General features: G+C 39.1%; 1 protein-coding gene across 1 annotated transcript; it reads left to right on the top strand.

Moving 5' to 3' along the window:
- The first annotated feature begins 11,789 nt into the window (after positions 1 to 11,789).
- LOC137725620 (DNA-directed RNA polymerase subunit 10-like protein) lies at positions 11,790 to 14,148 on the top strand. Its single transcript, XM_068464373.1, has 4 exons — positions 11,790 to 11,959; positions 12,089 to 12,147; positions 13,614 to 13,708; positions 13,854 to 14,148. Exons 1-4 carry the CDS (start codon positions 11,924 to 11,926, stop codon positions 13,877 to 13,879), a joined length of 216 nt encoding a protein of 71 aa, XP_068320474.1. The 5' UTR covers positions 11,790 to 11,923; the 3' UTR covers positions 13,880 to 14,148.
- The last annotated feature ends 1,655 nt before the right edge of the window (positions 14,149 to 15,803 follow it).

The raw sequence follows: 15,803 nt of genomic DNA on the forward strand, positions 1-15,803 counted from the left end.
CCTTATAAGATATATGTTTTATGAAGGTTTTATGACATGTTAAGGTTTTCGGAAAACCTATTACTTATTTGTTATATGAGTTTTTCTAAAATTGGGGGTTAGTACGTTTGAAGAGTAATTGTTTTAGTATTACTTATATATAAACTTGGTCCACTCATATTTTGTTTTGCGCCCCCCTCAGTACCTAGGAACGAGGCATACGATATGAGCTATGAGGCATTCCCATATCAGTGAATTTGTGTCCTCCTCTCTGCATAGGACATCTCTTGTAATTGCACTTTCTAATATTCCTTCTGCTTGTATTTCGAATTAGTAGTATGCTTTGAACATGTCATGCACTATCACTTTTAATTTGTTGGCAGTTGAATATTATATTTTATTAAGGTTTGTACTTGACTACTTTATTGCATTGTCAGCTAGCACGTGGCCATCCCGTTGTCCTTCAGACACCGGGATCAAGGTGTGTCATTTACACTAAGGGGGTTGGAGAGTGGGTTAAGCCTCACAATAGATTATCAATAATGTGGTTCAAATTCACCTTTAGTGAGAATTGAACTTAAGACTTTTCATTTACAAGTGAAGAGAAATATCACTAGACCGTAATACTAAGTGACATATATAGTTTGGTAGTTAGAAAAGAATAAAATAACAAGTAAAATACGCACGTACTTACCTTGAAGAGGTGGACAAGGGTAACCATACTTATGCTCATTCATCTCCAACACAACACAATGATCGAGTGCCACTCAATACTACGATCTGGTGGTATTTCTCTTCAATTGTAAGTGAGAGGTCTTGGGTTCAAATCTCATGTATGGCGAATTCGACATCAAATTAGATTACCCATTGTGCAGCTTAGCCAAACTCTTTCTTCCCTTAATGTAAAATATATCGTTTTACTATAAAAAAAAAAATAAATAAACACAATGGTCGAGTGAAAACACCAGATCGGAGAAGCACTAACTACATATATTTTGATAAGTTTATATAAATATGGTTCAGGTACTCATATAGATATTTACGTCTGTGACGACCCGTCCTGAATAAATATATATTTTCTCCTAGAATGTGTGAAAATGACGACTATGCCCTCGTTGGCTTGGTGACGTGGATGTACATATATAGTTTTAAATTATTTTTCTTGCTGATGTGATAAAATTGTACTTGATGCCACGAGAGCGTTGACGCGAGTTAAGGCCGAATCGGGTTCGTAGCGAAAATGTTACTAAGGAATAAGTGAAGTTTGGGTTGGTTTATTTTTAGTTGGACTCAATTGTTTGAGCCCTAAACATTGTAGCCCATCTAGGCCTTGAGACCCTTTTATTTCTAACATATCCCGTGACATACACACACATACACACGTGCCAAACCCTTCCCCCTCTCCTTCTTTCTCGAACCCTCTTTCTCATCCTGACAACCATAGACCAATTATGCAGAAAACCCTCCAAACCTCACGGATTGACCTTTCTAAGACCATCATCACTCTTCTCTTGACTTCACAAGACTGGTGGTACCAATGGTTTGAAGAAAAGACGTCAGGAACCCGAGAACTCGCGAGCTCCGGTGGGGTAGAAGTTACTTTGACGTGATCATCAAGATTTTTCAAGGTTTTAAGGTCCAAAAAGGGTCCTAACCAACTCTATTGGGATCCTAGGTTAGTTTTGAAGTGACTTGGATATCGGAATAGGCTAGTTCGCAGAGTTGCAGACCTTGCCGGAATTTCGAAGGATTTTCCGACTACTTTTCATCTGTTTTAGGACTTCAAATAGGTAAGGTTATGTTCTCCTTGTTGAGAGGTTCAAGTCCATATAAGATTTGTGGAATTTGGTTGAAAAATGAATGAGAAAATGAAGTTTTAAAATTTTCCAGAATTTGGCATTGCAGACGGCGGCCGGCGACGGCTCCATGCGAGTCACTAGAAAATGAAGAGGAATATTCCGTCAACCTTGACGGAATATACTGACGGCGTCAGGTAATTTTAACGAAATATTCCCTAACGCCGTTAGGGATTCTGTCAGCGTGCTAGGCACGTGCCTACGCGTATGGTTGTGCCTTGGCCGACGCGTGAGACACCAGAAATATTTTCTAAAAATATGGGGATGCTCGTGGTGTTGAGTTGGCCACGATGGTATATTCAAACACCTTAATTGAGCAACGTATGAGAAGTTATTACATAGTTTCGGTTATGTGCTTAAAATTAAAATTAACGTTAAATTAGTTGTTTCACATATAGATGAGATGTTTCTGGAGGACGAGCGTAGCCAGGCGAGACTTAAGGGTGACGATCTTGCTACATATTAGTGAGTGGGCTTTTGGTTTTCTATATATACGTGTGTGTGTGTATATATATATATATATATATATATATATATATATGTTTTCCATTTTCCCAGGAATGGTTTTAAATGGATTTACATTTTTAAATACCATGTCAATTGCATTACATTTTAGTATATGCATTAGTATAGATATGAATATTATTGCATGACACTGTGAACACCCAGGTAAGCTTCAGGTGAGTGCATATTGATGATAGTAATTGCAGTGTGTAATGTTATGTTTATATGCATTTACTGTTCATTATTCTGCACCCCGGTGTTAGTGCTCTGCCCGAGGCCAGGGTCTAGCCTTCACGTGATCGTTCACCTCCCACACCACACACTCACCTTGGATCCAAGCCAGGTGCCAGCCTGTCGTACAGACCACATTAGGTGGTTCCGACTCATAGGTGACTTGCGATACTTCGCACATCCTTCACGTGATCATAGCACTTGAGCGTATCTATTTACACCCAGCCTGTCGTACATACCACATTAGGTGGTTCCGACTCGTGTGCAAGAATTGGTAGATGAGCTATAGGCTTAGCCATACAAGTCACATTAGGTGACTCCGACTAGCATATCAGTTTACATTGAATTATTTCACATGGCTTACTTATTTCATTGCTGAGATACTTGACATGGCATATACTTGGTTTTCTCTACTCTTGAGCATGATTTCTATATACATATGTATTACTAATTTTTGGGAAATTATACGGTTTTTACGGTGAGGGGTTATTATTTTTGGAAAGAGAAATGGTTTTAAAAAGTTTTGTTTTTGCCCACTCATGTTTTCTGCTTTACGCCCCTCTAAGTTCTAGTTAGTCGTTCATGTTGGTGGCTTACGAGGACTCTACAACAGTTCTGACAGACTTCAATTAATGTAGGAACTTTATTTCATAACCTGTGTAATTAATACTTGGCCTGTTTGACTGCACTTAGATTACCTATGCTCTGAATATGTGTATTTACACTTTAAATACCTTCACTCACACTTATATATTTGTCTAGTGTAAGTTAGCTAGTTTGGTTTTTGTTCACCCACATTTACTTAACACTATCACTTCTGCATTGCGCACATGGCCACGTCACCCTCACGTGACCGCCATCATGCCTCGATTTCGGTTGGGTGTGTCAGTTTGGTATCAATGCCAGGTTTGGCAATCCTGTATATTTTGTGGGTGTTCTACTCATTTTGAATGTCTTATGTTAGAACCATGCCACCACATAGAGAGCCACATACTTCCTCCGAGTCTAATTTTCTGGATATTACCCAACTTGTTGAAGCTATAGCTAATGCCATTCAGTCCACACTTCACCCTCCCTAGAGAACTCCCTTGGAGACTGTATATAACTTAAAGTTTAATAATTTTGTTGGTACTGAAGGGCCCAAGGGAGCTGAGCATTAGCTCAATCATGTCGAGAAAACCTATCGGGTGCAGCGACAGAAGAATTTCCCTGAGGATAGATGGGTCGAGACGACTACTTGGTTTTTGGGTTAGGAGGCTGCATCCTGGTAGAGACATGAATCTTTTTAGTTGTCACCGGAAGAAGCTGCAGATTGGGAGGTTTTTAAGCATCTATTCCAGAAGAGATTTGTATCTCCAGAGTATTTGGATCGTAAGAAGGAAGAATTCTCACGTTTGAAATAGGGGAAAATGTCAGCTAATGAGTACTATAGAAAGTTTACTAATTTGTCCCGATATTGTCCAGAGATTGCTGAAATACTTCGACGATTTAAGTGAGGTACTTGAAAGAAGTGGCGTTTTATGGCTACTACGACTTCCTGCTCTACATATCAGGAGTTTTATGAAGTTCTACTTCGGGTTGATGACTCTGAGAATGCTCCAGATGGTAGTGAGGAGGAAGAAGAAAAAGATAATAGCCAAAAGAAAAATAATAATAAAGATAAAGGACAATCATCACAGGGACCTCGCAAGACGCAGAGTTTTAAAAGAAGTGGTATTGGTTCTGGTTCTTCTAATGGGGGTTTGAGTTCCACTGCGCTGCGGAGGTGCGGCTGTTCAGGAGGTTCTCGCTTCCAGAGACAGAGAGATTTTGGTGGTTTTGGTGGTCCATTCTACCGTAGATGTAATAGTCGACATTTTAGGGATTGTAAACAAGGCAACAAATGATGTTTTATTTGTGGTCAGACGGGACACCAGGCTAATCAGTGCCCTCAGAGCCAGTAGAAGCCCCAACCACTTGCCTTGCCACTATTAGTTCCTATTCAGCAAGTGCTAAGGCCTAGTGGTTATATCCCGACAGGTTATGAGGGCGCATATCATTATCAGGAAGATATAGCCCCATATTCTGGAGGACCGTATCAGTACCTACACGATCTGTATCACCAGGGTGGTTACACTCAATACCCATGAGGTTACACGCCATATCCACCATATCCAGGTGGTGGATCACAATGGTATCCAGGAAGGCTGTCCCAGAACATTGAGGTTACTTCTAGCAGTGCATGATCATCGAGGCAGCCTAATCAGCCTGGTCAAGACGTGGTTTGCAGGGATGTGGAAATCAAGCTAACAGAGGTCGTGGAGGACAGCAGTAGCCATAGAGCCGTGTTCATTGCATTATTCTGCATGATGCGTAGAGTAATCCTGATCTTATTATGGGTACGTTGAATATTCTTGGCCATTTTGCTAGAGTATTAATTGATTCTGGTGCCACTCACTTTGTTATTTCTCATATGTTTACTCAGAAGACGCAACCCTACCCTACACCTCTTGGTTATAAATTAGAGTTTTCTATGCCTAGGGATGAGACATGTTATGTTAGCTGGGCATATCAAAGATGTCCTGTTCTGGTGAAGGACATTGTTATGCCAGCTAATCTGGTTCCATTAGATATTGTTGATTTCGATGTTATTCCGGGCATGGATTGGTTAAATTACAATCATGCCAAATTGGATTGTTGTGAGAAGACAGTCGTTTTCCATCGGCTAGGCTTGCTTGTGGTTACCTTTGTGGGTGTGCGTAGTGGACTGAAACATGGCGTTATTTCTGCCGTGAAGGCTAGACGGCTACTGAGGAAAGGTTGTCAAGGTTATTTGGCTCACGTGGTATTGAATGAGGATACTTCTATCCATGTGGAGGATGTACGGGTAGTTAGGCAATTCTCTGATGTTTTTCTTGATGATTTACTTGGATTACCACCAGATAAAGAAGTAGAGGTCACTATTGATTTACTTCCAACTACAGATCCTATTGCCTTATCTCCTTATCGAATGGCTCGTGCTGAGTTGAGGGAATTGAAAACACAGTTGCAGGAATTGGTTGATAAGGGTTTCATTCAGCCTAGTACTTCACCTTAGGGAGCTCCAATTTATTTGTACGAAAGAATGACGGGACTTTAAGGCTGTGTATCGATTATCGACAGCTATATTGGGTAATGATTAAAAACCGTTATCCGTTGCCGCATATAGATGATTTATTTGATCAACTTTGAGGTACATGCGTGTTCTCCAAAATTGATTTGAGGTCTGGTATTATCAATCAAAGATTAGAAGTGAAGATTTCCCTAAGACAACTTTTAGGACTCGATATGGTCATTACGAATTCCTCGTCATGCCATTCGGGTTAACGAATGCACTTGCAGCTTTTATGGATTTGATGAATCGAGTATTTAAGCCATACCTCGACAAGTTCGTTATTGTCTTTATTGATGATATTTTGGTGTATTCTAAGTCTAAGGCAGAGTATACTCGAGATCTCACTCTAGTTTTGAAGAAATTGAGGGAACACCAAGTATATGCTAAGTTTAGTAAATGCCAGTTTTGGTTAGATCAAGTGGCATTTTTGGGGCTTGTAATATCAGTTCAGGGTATTTAGGTGGACCCACAGAAAATAGCTACAGTTGAAAATTGGGAGCAGCCGCTAACCGTCATCAAGGTACGGAATTTTCTCGAGTTGGCAGGTTATTACCAATGGTTTGTTAAAGATTTTTCAACCATAGCTTTACCACTGACGAGGTTGACTAGAAAAGATGTTAAATTTGAGTGGGATGATGATTGTGAGCAGAGCTTCCAGCAGCTAAATTATTGTCTCACTCACGCACCTGTTTTGGCACTTCCAGACGATTGTGGTAATTTTGAGATTTATAGTGATGCTTCCTTAAATGACTTAGGCTGCGTATTAATGCAACATGGTTGGGTAATTGCATATGCTTCGCAATAGTTGAAGCCACACAAGATGAATTACCCTACCCATGTTCTTGAGCTAACAACCATTATTTTCGCCCTGAAAATTTGGAGGCATTATCTTTACTAATTAATAAAACACTCATTGTCAACCAAAATCTTATGAAATTACCAGTTTAACCCTCTAATTAAAACAGAACATGAACAAGAAATATGGGACATGAATGTAATTTTACACAACCAAATTTTACTTTTTTTTTCAAAGCGTCACCTACATATAATCCTAACATATCTCTAATTTAAAAAAAATAAATAAATAAATAAAACAAACAAACTTCTACTCCCACATTCTCTATCACTCTCTTCCTCTTTCCTTCTATTTCAAAAACAAAAATAAAAAAATTTCTCACACACTTTGTGTGTGCCCATATGCTAGTTTGTATGGAGAAAAGTGTCAAATTTTCACATATCATAAAAGCCTCAAGTATATTTTGACCCCTGAAAGATCTTAACCTTCGACAGCGGAGGTGGATAGAACTACTCAGTAATTATGATTGCACAATTGAGTATCACACTGGTCGTGCGAACACGGTGGCAAACGCACTTAGCAGAAAATCATGTGCCATACTTAATGTTTTGCATGCTAGCCGCATTCCTCTCCTCACAGAATTGAGAGAGTGAAATTAGGGGTAGAAGGTCAAAAAGAAGCTTTACTTGCTAGTTTCCAGGTCAGACCGATTTTGATAAATCGCGTGCTTGAAGCTCAAGCAAAAGATCTAGAGTCTCAGGAATTATCAGAGGCAGTGTTACGAGGGAAAAAGAAAGATCTCGGAATTCGGGAATCTGATGGCATGCTTATGCAGGGAAGTTGGATGTACGTGCCGAATATTGCAGAACTAAAGAAAGATGTACTCGATAAGGCGCATATATCGGCCTATGTGATGCATCCTGGAAGTACCAAGATGTATCACACTATTCGACCTTTCTACTACTGGCCTGGCATGAAAAGAGAGATTGCTGAATATGTGAGTCGATGTGTAATTTGTCAGCAAGTCAAAGCTGAGAAGAATAAGCCTTTTGGATTAATGCAGCCACTTCCCGTTCCCCAGGTGGAAATGGGAAAATATTACTATGGATTTCATGTACATGTTTCCTCGTATGTGAAATGGTTATGATAGCATCTAGGTGATAGTGGATCAACTTACTAAGTCAGCACACTTTATACCAGTTCGAGATAACCATTCTTTAAGCCGATTAGCTGAGCTATATATATCGGAGATTGTTAAGTACCACGGGGTTCCAATTAGTATTATTTCTGATCGGGATCCTAGGTTTACTTCTAAGTTTTAGGTAGCTTTCCAATAAGCTCTTGGTTCAAGATTACTTTATAGTACGGCGTACCATCCACAGACAGACGGGCAATCTGTGAGAACTATCCAGACACTAAAAGATATGCTGAGATCTTCGGTACTGCAGTTTGGCGACGCTTGGCATAAGCGTTTGGATTTGATGGAGTTTGCCTACAATAATAGTTACCATTCTAGTATCGGTATGTCACCTTTTGAGGCACTCTATGGTAGATCATGTCGTATTCCTCTATGTTGGTCAGAAGTTGGTGAAAGGGTGTTAGTAGGCCCTGAGATTGTTGATAAGACTACCCAAAATATTCAGGTAATTAAAGCTAACCTGAAAGAGGCTCAAGATCGACAGAAAAGCCTTACTGATAAACACGCCACTTATAAGGTGTGTAAAGTTGGAGATTGGGTATTTCTGAAGCTATCTCCGTGGAAGGGCGTAGTACGATAAGTCCTCGTTACATTGGATGGTACCAGATCACCGAGTGAGTCAGTGAAGTCGCCTACAGACTTGAGTTACCTCCAAAACTATGAAGAGTACATGACGTTTTTCATGTCTCTATGCTTCGTCATTATGTCTCTATTCCATCACACGTGATACCTCCTCATCCATTAGAAATTAATCCAGAATTGACATACGATGAGGAGCTAGTGACGATTTTAGACTGCAAGAATAAGGTTTTTAGGAACAAGACTATTTGCACGGTGAAAGTTTTGTGGATGAACCATTTAATGGAGGAAGCCACTTGGGAGAGGGAGGATCGTATGAGAGATTTATATCCACGCCTATTTTATGGATATTAATATGTTGTTATGCTAGTGTACAGAAATTTCAGGGATGAAATTTTCTTAAGAGGGGTAGGTTGTGACTACCCATCCCAAATAAATATATATTTTCTCCCCAAATGTGTGAAAATGACGATTATGCCCTCGTTGGCTTAGTGATGTGGATGTACATAAATAGTTTTAAATTATTTTTCTTGCTAATGTGATCAAATTGTACTCAACGCCAAGAGAGTGTTGACACGAGTTAGGGCCGGATCAAGTTCGTAGCGAAAATGTTACTAAGGAATAAGTGAAATTTGGGTTGGTTTCTTTTTAGTTGTACTCAATTGTTTGAGCCCTAAACATTTTAGCCCAACTAGGGCTTGAGACCCTTTCATTTCTGACCTATCCCGTGACATACACACACATACACACGTGCTAAACCCTTCCCCTTCTCCTTCTTTCTCGAACCCTCTCTTTCGTTCGTTCAATTGTAGACCAATTGTGCAGAAAACCCTCCAAACCTCACAGATCGACCTTTCTAAGACCATCATCACTCTTCTCTTGACTTCACAAGACTGGTGGTACCATTGGTTTAAAGAAATAACATCAGGAACCCGAGAACTCGCTAGCTCTGGTGGGGTAAAAGTTACTCTGGCGTGATCTTTGAGATTTTCAAGATTTTAAGGTCCAAAAAGGGTCCTAACCAACTATATTGGGACCCTAGGTTAGTTTTGAAGTGACTTAGACATCAGAATAAGCTAGTTCGCAAAGTTGCAGACCTTGCTGGAATTTCGAAGGATTTTCCAACTACTTTTCGTCGGTTTTAGGACTTCAAATAGGTAAGGTTATGTTCTCCTTGTTGAGAGCTTCAAGTCCATATAAGATTTGTCGAATTTGGTTGAAAAATGAATGAGAAAATGAAGTTTTAAATTTTTCCAGAATCCGATGTTGCAGACAGCAGCCGGCAGCGGTTCCCGGTGAGTCACCGGAGAAGGAAAGGGAATATTATGTTAACCTTGATGGAATATACTAACGGCGTCAGGTAATTTTAATGGAATATTCCCTAACGCCATTAGGGATTCCGTTAGCGTGCCAAACATGTGCCTGCGCGTGTGACCGTGCCTTGGCCGGCTCGTGACACACCAGAAAATTTTTCTAAAAATATAGGGATGCTCGTATGAGTTGGCCACGATGGTATATTCAAACACCCCAATGGAGCAACGTATGAGAAGTTATTACACGGTTTTGGTTATGTGCTTAAAATTAACGTTAAATTAGTTGTTTCACATATAAATGAGACGTTTCTGGAGGACGAGCGTAACCAGGCAAGACTCGGGGGTTAAGACCCTGCTATATACTAGTGAGTGGGCTTTTGGTTTTCTATATATACGTATATATATGTTTTCCATTTTCCCAGGAATTATTTTAAATGGATTTACGTTTTTAAATGCCATGTCAATTGCATTACATTTTAGTATATGCATTAGTATAGATATGCATATTATTGCATGACACTAGAGACGCCCAGGTAAGCTTCAGGTGAGTGCATATTGATGATAATAATTGTAGTGTGTATGGTTATGTTTATATGCATTTAGTGCTCATTATCCTGCACCCCGGTGTTAATGCTCCACCCGAGGCCAAGGCCAAGCCTTCACGTGATCGTTCACCTCCCGCACCACACGCTCACCTTGGATCCAAGGCAAGTGCCAACCTGTCGTACAGACCACATTAAGTGGTTTCGACTCGTAGGCGACTTACGATACTTCGCACAACCTTCACGTAATTATAGCACTTGAGCGTATCTATTTACACCCAGCCTGTCGTACAAACCACATTAGGTGGTTCCGACTCGTCTGCAGGAATTGGTAGATGAGTTATAGGCTCAGCCGTATAGGTCACATTAGTTGACTACGGCTGACATATCAATTTACATTGAATTATTTCACTTGGCTTACTTATTTCATTTCTGAGATACTTGACAAGGCATATATTTGGTTTCCACTACTCTTGAGCATGATTTCTACATACGTATGTATTACTATTTTTTGGGAAATTATAGGGGTTTTACGGCGAGGGGTTACTATTTTTGGAAAGATAAATGGTTTTAAAAAACTTTGTTTTTGCCCACTCACGTTTTCTATTTTGCACCCCTTCAGGTTCTACTTAGTCGTTCATGTTGGTGGCTTCTGAGGACTCTACGGCGGTTTTGACAGACTTCAATTAATGTAGGAACTTTATTTCACAAAGTATAATTAATACTTAGCCTGCTGGACTGCACTTAGGTTATCTATGCTCTAAATATGTGTATTTTCACTTTAAATACCTTCATTCGCACTTATATATTTTTCTAGTGTAAGTTAGCTAGTTTGGTTTTTGTTCACCCACATTCACATAATACTATCACTTCTGCATTGTGCACATGGCTACGTCACCCTCACGTGACGGCCAGCATGCCTCGATTTCGATCGGGGTGTGTCAATGTTTGTATATGTATATATGCATGAAGAAAAGATGAATGGAGAATATATTTTTTGTCTACTTTTTCTGTTCGAAGTTTGGCTTTCTTCGAGGATGTGGCGGTGCAGTAGGTTGCTTTATGCTGCTTGAGATTAGGATTTTTTGTTATTTGTTTTTGTTGCATACGGCCTAAGTTTGTATGGGTCTCCCGTTGTATCTTAGGTGGAAGCTATCATTTTGCTTAGGTCTTTTACTTTATATGTTATTGTTTAGCTGACTCCTCTTGGGCCTTTTTTTTTTTTTTTTTTTTTTTTTTTTGGTTTTCTGTTGTTGTGCCTGTATTTAGGTTATGAGATGCCTTTTGGTCTCTATCTTCCTTGTACTAGTCTTTACAATGAAAGTAATGTTTTTTTGGACAAGTTAATGGAAGTAATTTGTTGTCACTTAATACTACGATTTAGTGGTATTCATCTTCACTTATAACTTATAAGCGAGAGGTCTAAGGTTCGATTCTCGCTAAAGTCGAAATTGAATCACATTATTACTAGTCTATTGTGAGGCTAAACCACTCATTCTCACTTAGTGTCGATAATATTGTTAAAAAAAAAAGAAAGTAATTTGTTTTGAAAAAAAAAAAAATTCAACTTTTTAATTTCTGGGTTAATACTTGAAACTTGAAACTTGAGAAGGGAAACTTAATAACAATAGCCCACCTGTAAAAGCCTATTATATCAACAAAAAACCCTAAACCTCTCGCGAACCCGCACTCAGGCACTCTCTCCTCCCCTTCTCTGTGTCTCTCTTTCCCCCGTGGTTGTCGAAGACTGAGAAACATTCGGACACGCGAAGCAGAGTTAGGGTAAATCAAAATGATCATCCCAGTGCGCTGTTTCACCTGCGGCAAGGTACCCCCAACTCGCCCTTAACCTAACCCTAGGCCTAGGGTTTTCTGTTCCTCTAATTTCATTCAGCGTTTCGATAGGGTTGAATTTGGGGATGATTGAATAATTGGTGGTTTATATGTTTAATTTTAGGTTATCGGAAACAAGTGGGATACGTATCTCGACCTGCTGCAGGCCGATTACACTGAAGGGTGAGTTGGTCAATTTTCAGGTGTTTCCCCCCGATTTTTAAAATTCAATAATATCAAAGATTCTTACTTTGTTTGTGGTAATGGTGGAGAACGTGCATAAAGTTTACGGTCGTTCCATGTTGTGAATTGCACAATATAATGTCAAAAACCAGTTCTGTAATGCCTGGCATAAGCATAACCTAGGATTTAATTGGGTTGATTATGAGGGGCTTATGATGATATGTATGTTGTACGATTGGTGAAAAAAGACATAGTAAAATAAGCTTAATAATGACATGGATACAAGGTTTTTCGATGACCAATGCTAGTTTTTCAGTTCTTAGTAATCAGTTGGGTGTAGTTTATAGATCCTTGAATGGTGCATTACCTGTTTCCATTATTTTTATTATTGCATCTGCGTGCATAATAAAGTAGGCCCTATAATGACAAGGATAAGAGGTTTCTCAACGAGCAATGCTCATTTTTCAGTTTTGATTGAGTAATCAGTCGTGTAGTTTATAGATCCTTGAACGGTGCTGTTTCCCTTATTTTTACTGTTTCATCTGTGTGCATAATAAAATAGGCCTTGTAATGACATGGATATTGGATAAGAGGTTTCCCGATGGGCAATGCTCATTTTTCAGTTTTGACAGACTAATTAGTTGGGTGTAGTTTATCGATCCTTGAGTGGTGCATTATCTGTTCCCATTATTTTTCCTGTTGCATCTGTGTGCATAATAAAGTAGGCCTTGTTATGACATGGATAAGAGGTTTCTCGACGGGAAATGCTCATTTTTCAGTTTTGACAGACTAATCAGTTGGGTGTAGTTTATAGATCCTTGAACAGTGTGGGTAATAAAATAGGCCTTGTAATGACATGGATAAGAGGTTTCTCGACAGGCCATGCTCATTTTTCAGTTTTGACAGACTAATCAGTTAAGTGTAGTTTATCGATCCTTGAATGGTGCATATCTGTTTCCAACAATTTTACCGTTGCATCTGCGTGTATAATAAAATAGACTTTATAATGACATGGATAAGAGGCTTCTAGATGAGGAGCAGTGCTCGTTTTTCAGTTTTACAGAGTAATCAGTTGGGTGTAATTTATGGATCTTTGAACAGTGAATCTGTTTCCGTTATTTGTACTGTTGCATCTGCATGCATAATAAAATAGGCTTTTAAATGACATGGGTACGAGGTTTCTTGATGGGCAGTGCTCATTTTTCAGTTTTTACAGAGTAATCATTTGGGTGTAGTTTATAAATTCTTGAATGCTGCATAATATGTTTCCAATATTTTTTCTTTTGAATCTGTGTGCATACAGATATGTGCACATATTGGAGTTTAACGTGCAGACAAATAGCTATGAGTAATTTTAAAAGTGTACTCTTCCCTGGTTGTAGACAGCCTGGCTGAAGTGTAGGAATAAAGCTATCAGTTTGTCCTGGAAGAAAATTTACTTACTGGTTTGAATCTTCTGGATACAGAGATGCACTTGATGCATTGGGTCTGGTCCGCTACTGTTGCCGGCGTATGCTTATGACTCACGTTGATCTTATCGAGAAGCTTCTCAACTACAATAGTAATCTCTCACACACACTCTCTCCCTCTCTATCTCTATCTCTCTCTCCCTCCCTCCCTCTCTCTCTCTGCACATGCACAAAATCTACTACAAAGGTGTCCACTAAATTTATGTACTGACACAGTGACACTACGTTTTGTTACAGCTTTGGAGAAGTCTGACGCCAGTTGAGGAAGCTTGGTGTAACAAGTGCCAGATGCTCGTTTGATGTGACCTTTGTCAAGTGTCTTTGTGTGGTAAATGTTCCATGCTGTTTTGTCTGGATCATGATCGATCCTTATTACCATACTTGGAAACTTGGAATGTCTAATAGGATTTATCTCTATGTAGGGAGATACTTATGCATGCACTTGAGGTGTTTATGTTGCTGCACTAGTTTATGAACTTATTAAATAGAATGAAAGACTGAATGCTTCTAACAAACAATAGTGTTATTGTTAGCGTTGCTTGATCTAAAATGATTATGGTATGCATACATTTGTCTTGCTATAACTTTGTTGTGGTTTTTTCGTCATGCTACTATAGATGCAGGATTTCTATGTTTAGGTTCCAGGAACATGGTTTGAATTGCTCTTGGTCACAGGGGATAGGTTTTAGAAAAATGGTGGAATGTTGGGGAAAGAAACAGGCCAGGAACACGGTTGTACCTGATATCTTGTTGTTTTTCTCCACCTCCTTGATTCATTCTCTCCTTAACTCAATTCTCTCCTTCTCATTCTTAGAAAGGATGAGGTGTCACTAAGGCATTAGGTGTTGACACCGAGAAACAGTTCTCGTGTTTATTCCTCTCCTTTTTCAATGCTCTTTTGGCTACGTGATATATGTTTTCTTCTGAGAAATTTAAATGTTCTTTTTGCGATTTCTTACCTGTTAGAATTACAGTTATCGTCACTGGCACACCGGAATGGTCATCTAGTATTCGCGCTCTCATATTTTTTTACACCAGGTAGAGCAGGATTAGTTTGAAGTGCAGATAGCAGCTTCCTACGTTATTCGATTTTTTTTTCTTGTGGCTGAATATATCGAAATCATCATAAGTAAATTTAACTCCCAACTCTGACCGACCTTAGATTTGAGTGAATCCTTTAAACTATAAATCATTAATTATGCTGTGTTTTTATGTTTGTCTTTCTTTCTGGGTTTTGAATCTCTCCCAGTTTTCGGATGAACAACTTCCATTTGGTTGCAACTTACATTGTCAGTGGCAGTGTTAGGATTTAAATTAACGCGGTGACAAAGGCAACCATTGTCATTAGAAATTAGATTAGTACTAATCTATTCCAAACGAGGACCATATTTGTCGTAGGATAGTTAATTATAGAATTGTAAGCAGGTGGATTAGTCAATTAAGTCATGAAGGTGATGGTATGTATGCTATTGAATGATTTTTTTGATAACGTTTCATGATTTACCCCAATCACAATTTGGTTGTTTGCACTGGGCGGGTTGTATTGACGAAACATCTTTCATATAGGGTGGTGATATCAACGTGCCCCTTTTTATCTTCCCCAAAGTTCTAATTTTAGGCTGTCAAATCAAATAAATTGGAACTGAAGGGGATCATATGACAAAAATTAACAGCACAAATTAGTGTGTAGATAGCATCACCCGTCATATTTTACTTACTAACATGTAAGAGAAGTTGGGGGCATTATGGCTATTCCACGTTGCTACAATTATGGCTTTTTATGTCAATTGGTTTGGCTTGTTCATTCAATGTCTCAATGATACTGAACTTCAGAAAATGCATCTCCCTGACATGCTTATTTGTAAGGAAATTATGGGAACGAGGGTCATCACTTTTCAACTCGAATTATGGTTAAGCTCGTGAAGAATAAACTGGCACGGCGGAAGTTATAGTTTAACCGTTAAAAGGATCACAAATGGTCACTCACGGATAGGACTTTATAACACAAGTTGGTTTGTTTCTTTTTTTTTTCTTTTTCTTTTGTTTTTTTTTGTTTTTAGTATATCGATATTTGTACACTATGGGCAGCCTAATTTGATATCAAATGCGCCATCCACAAGCTTCGAACCTAAGACCTCTCACTTTCAAGTGAAGAGTAATACCATCAAACCGTGGTACTGAGTGGCA

This window comes from Pyrus communis, chromosome 2 (assembly GCF_963583255.1).
Source record: "Pyrus communis chromosome 2, drPyrComm1.1, whole genome shotgun sequence".
Taxonomy (NCBI): Eukaryota; Viridiplantae; Streptophyta; class Magnoliopsida; order Rosales; family Rosaceae; genus Pyrus; species Pyrus communis.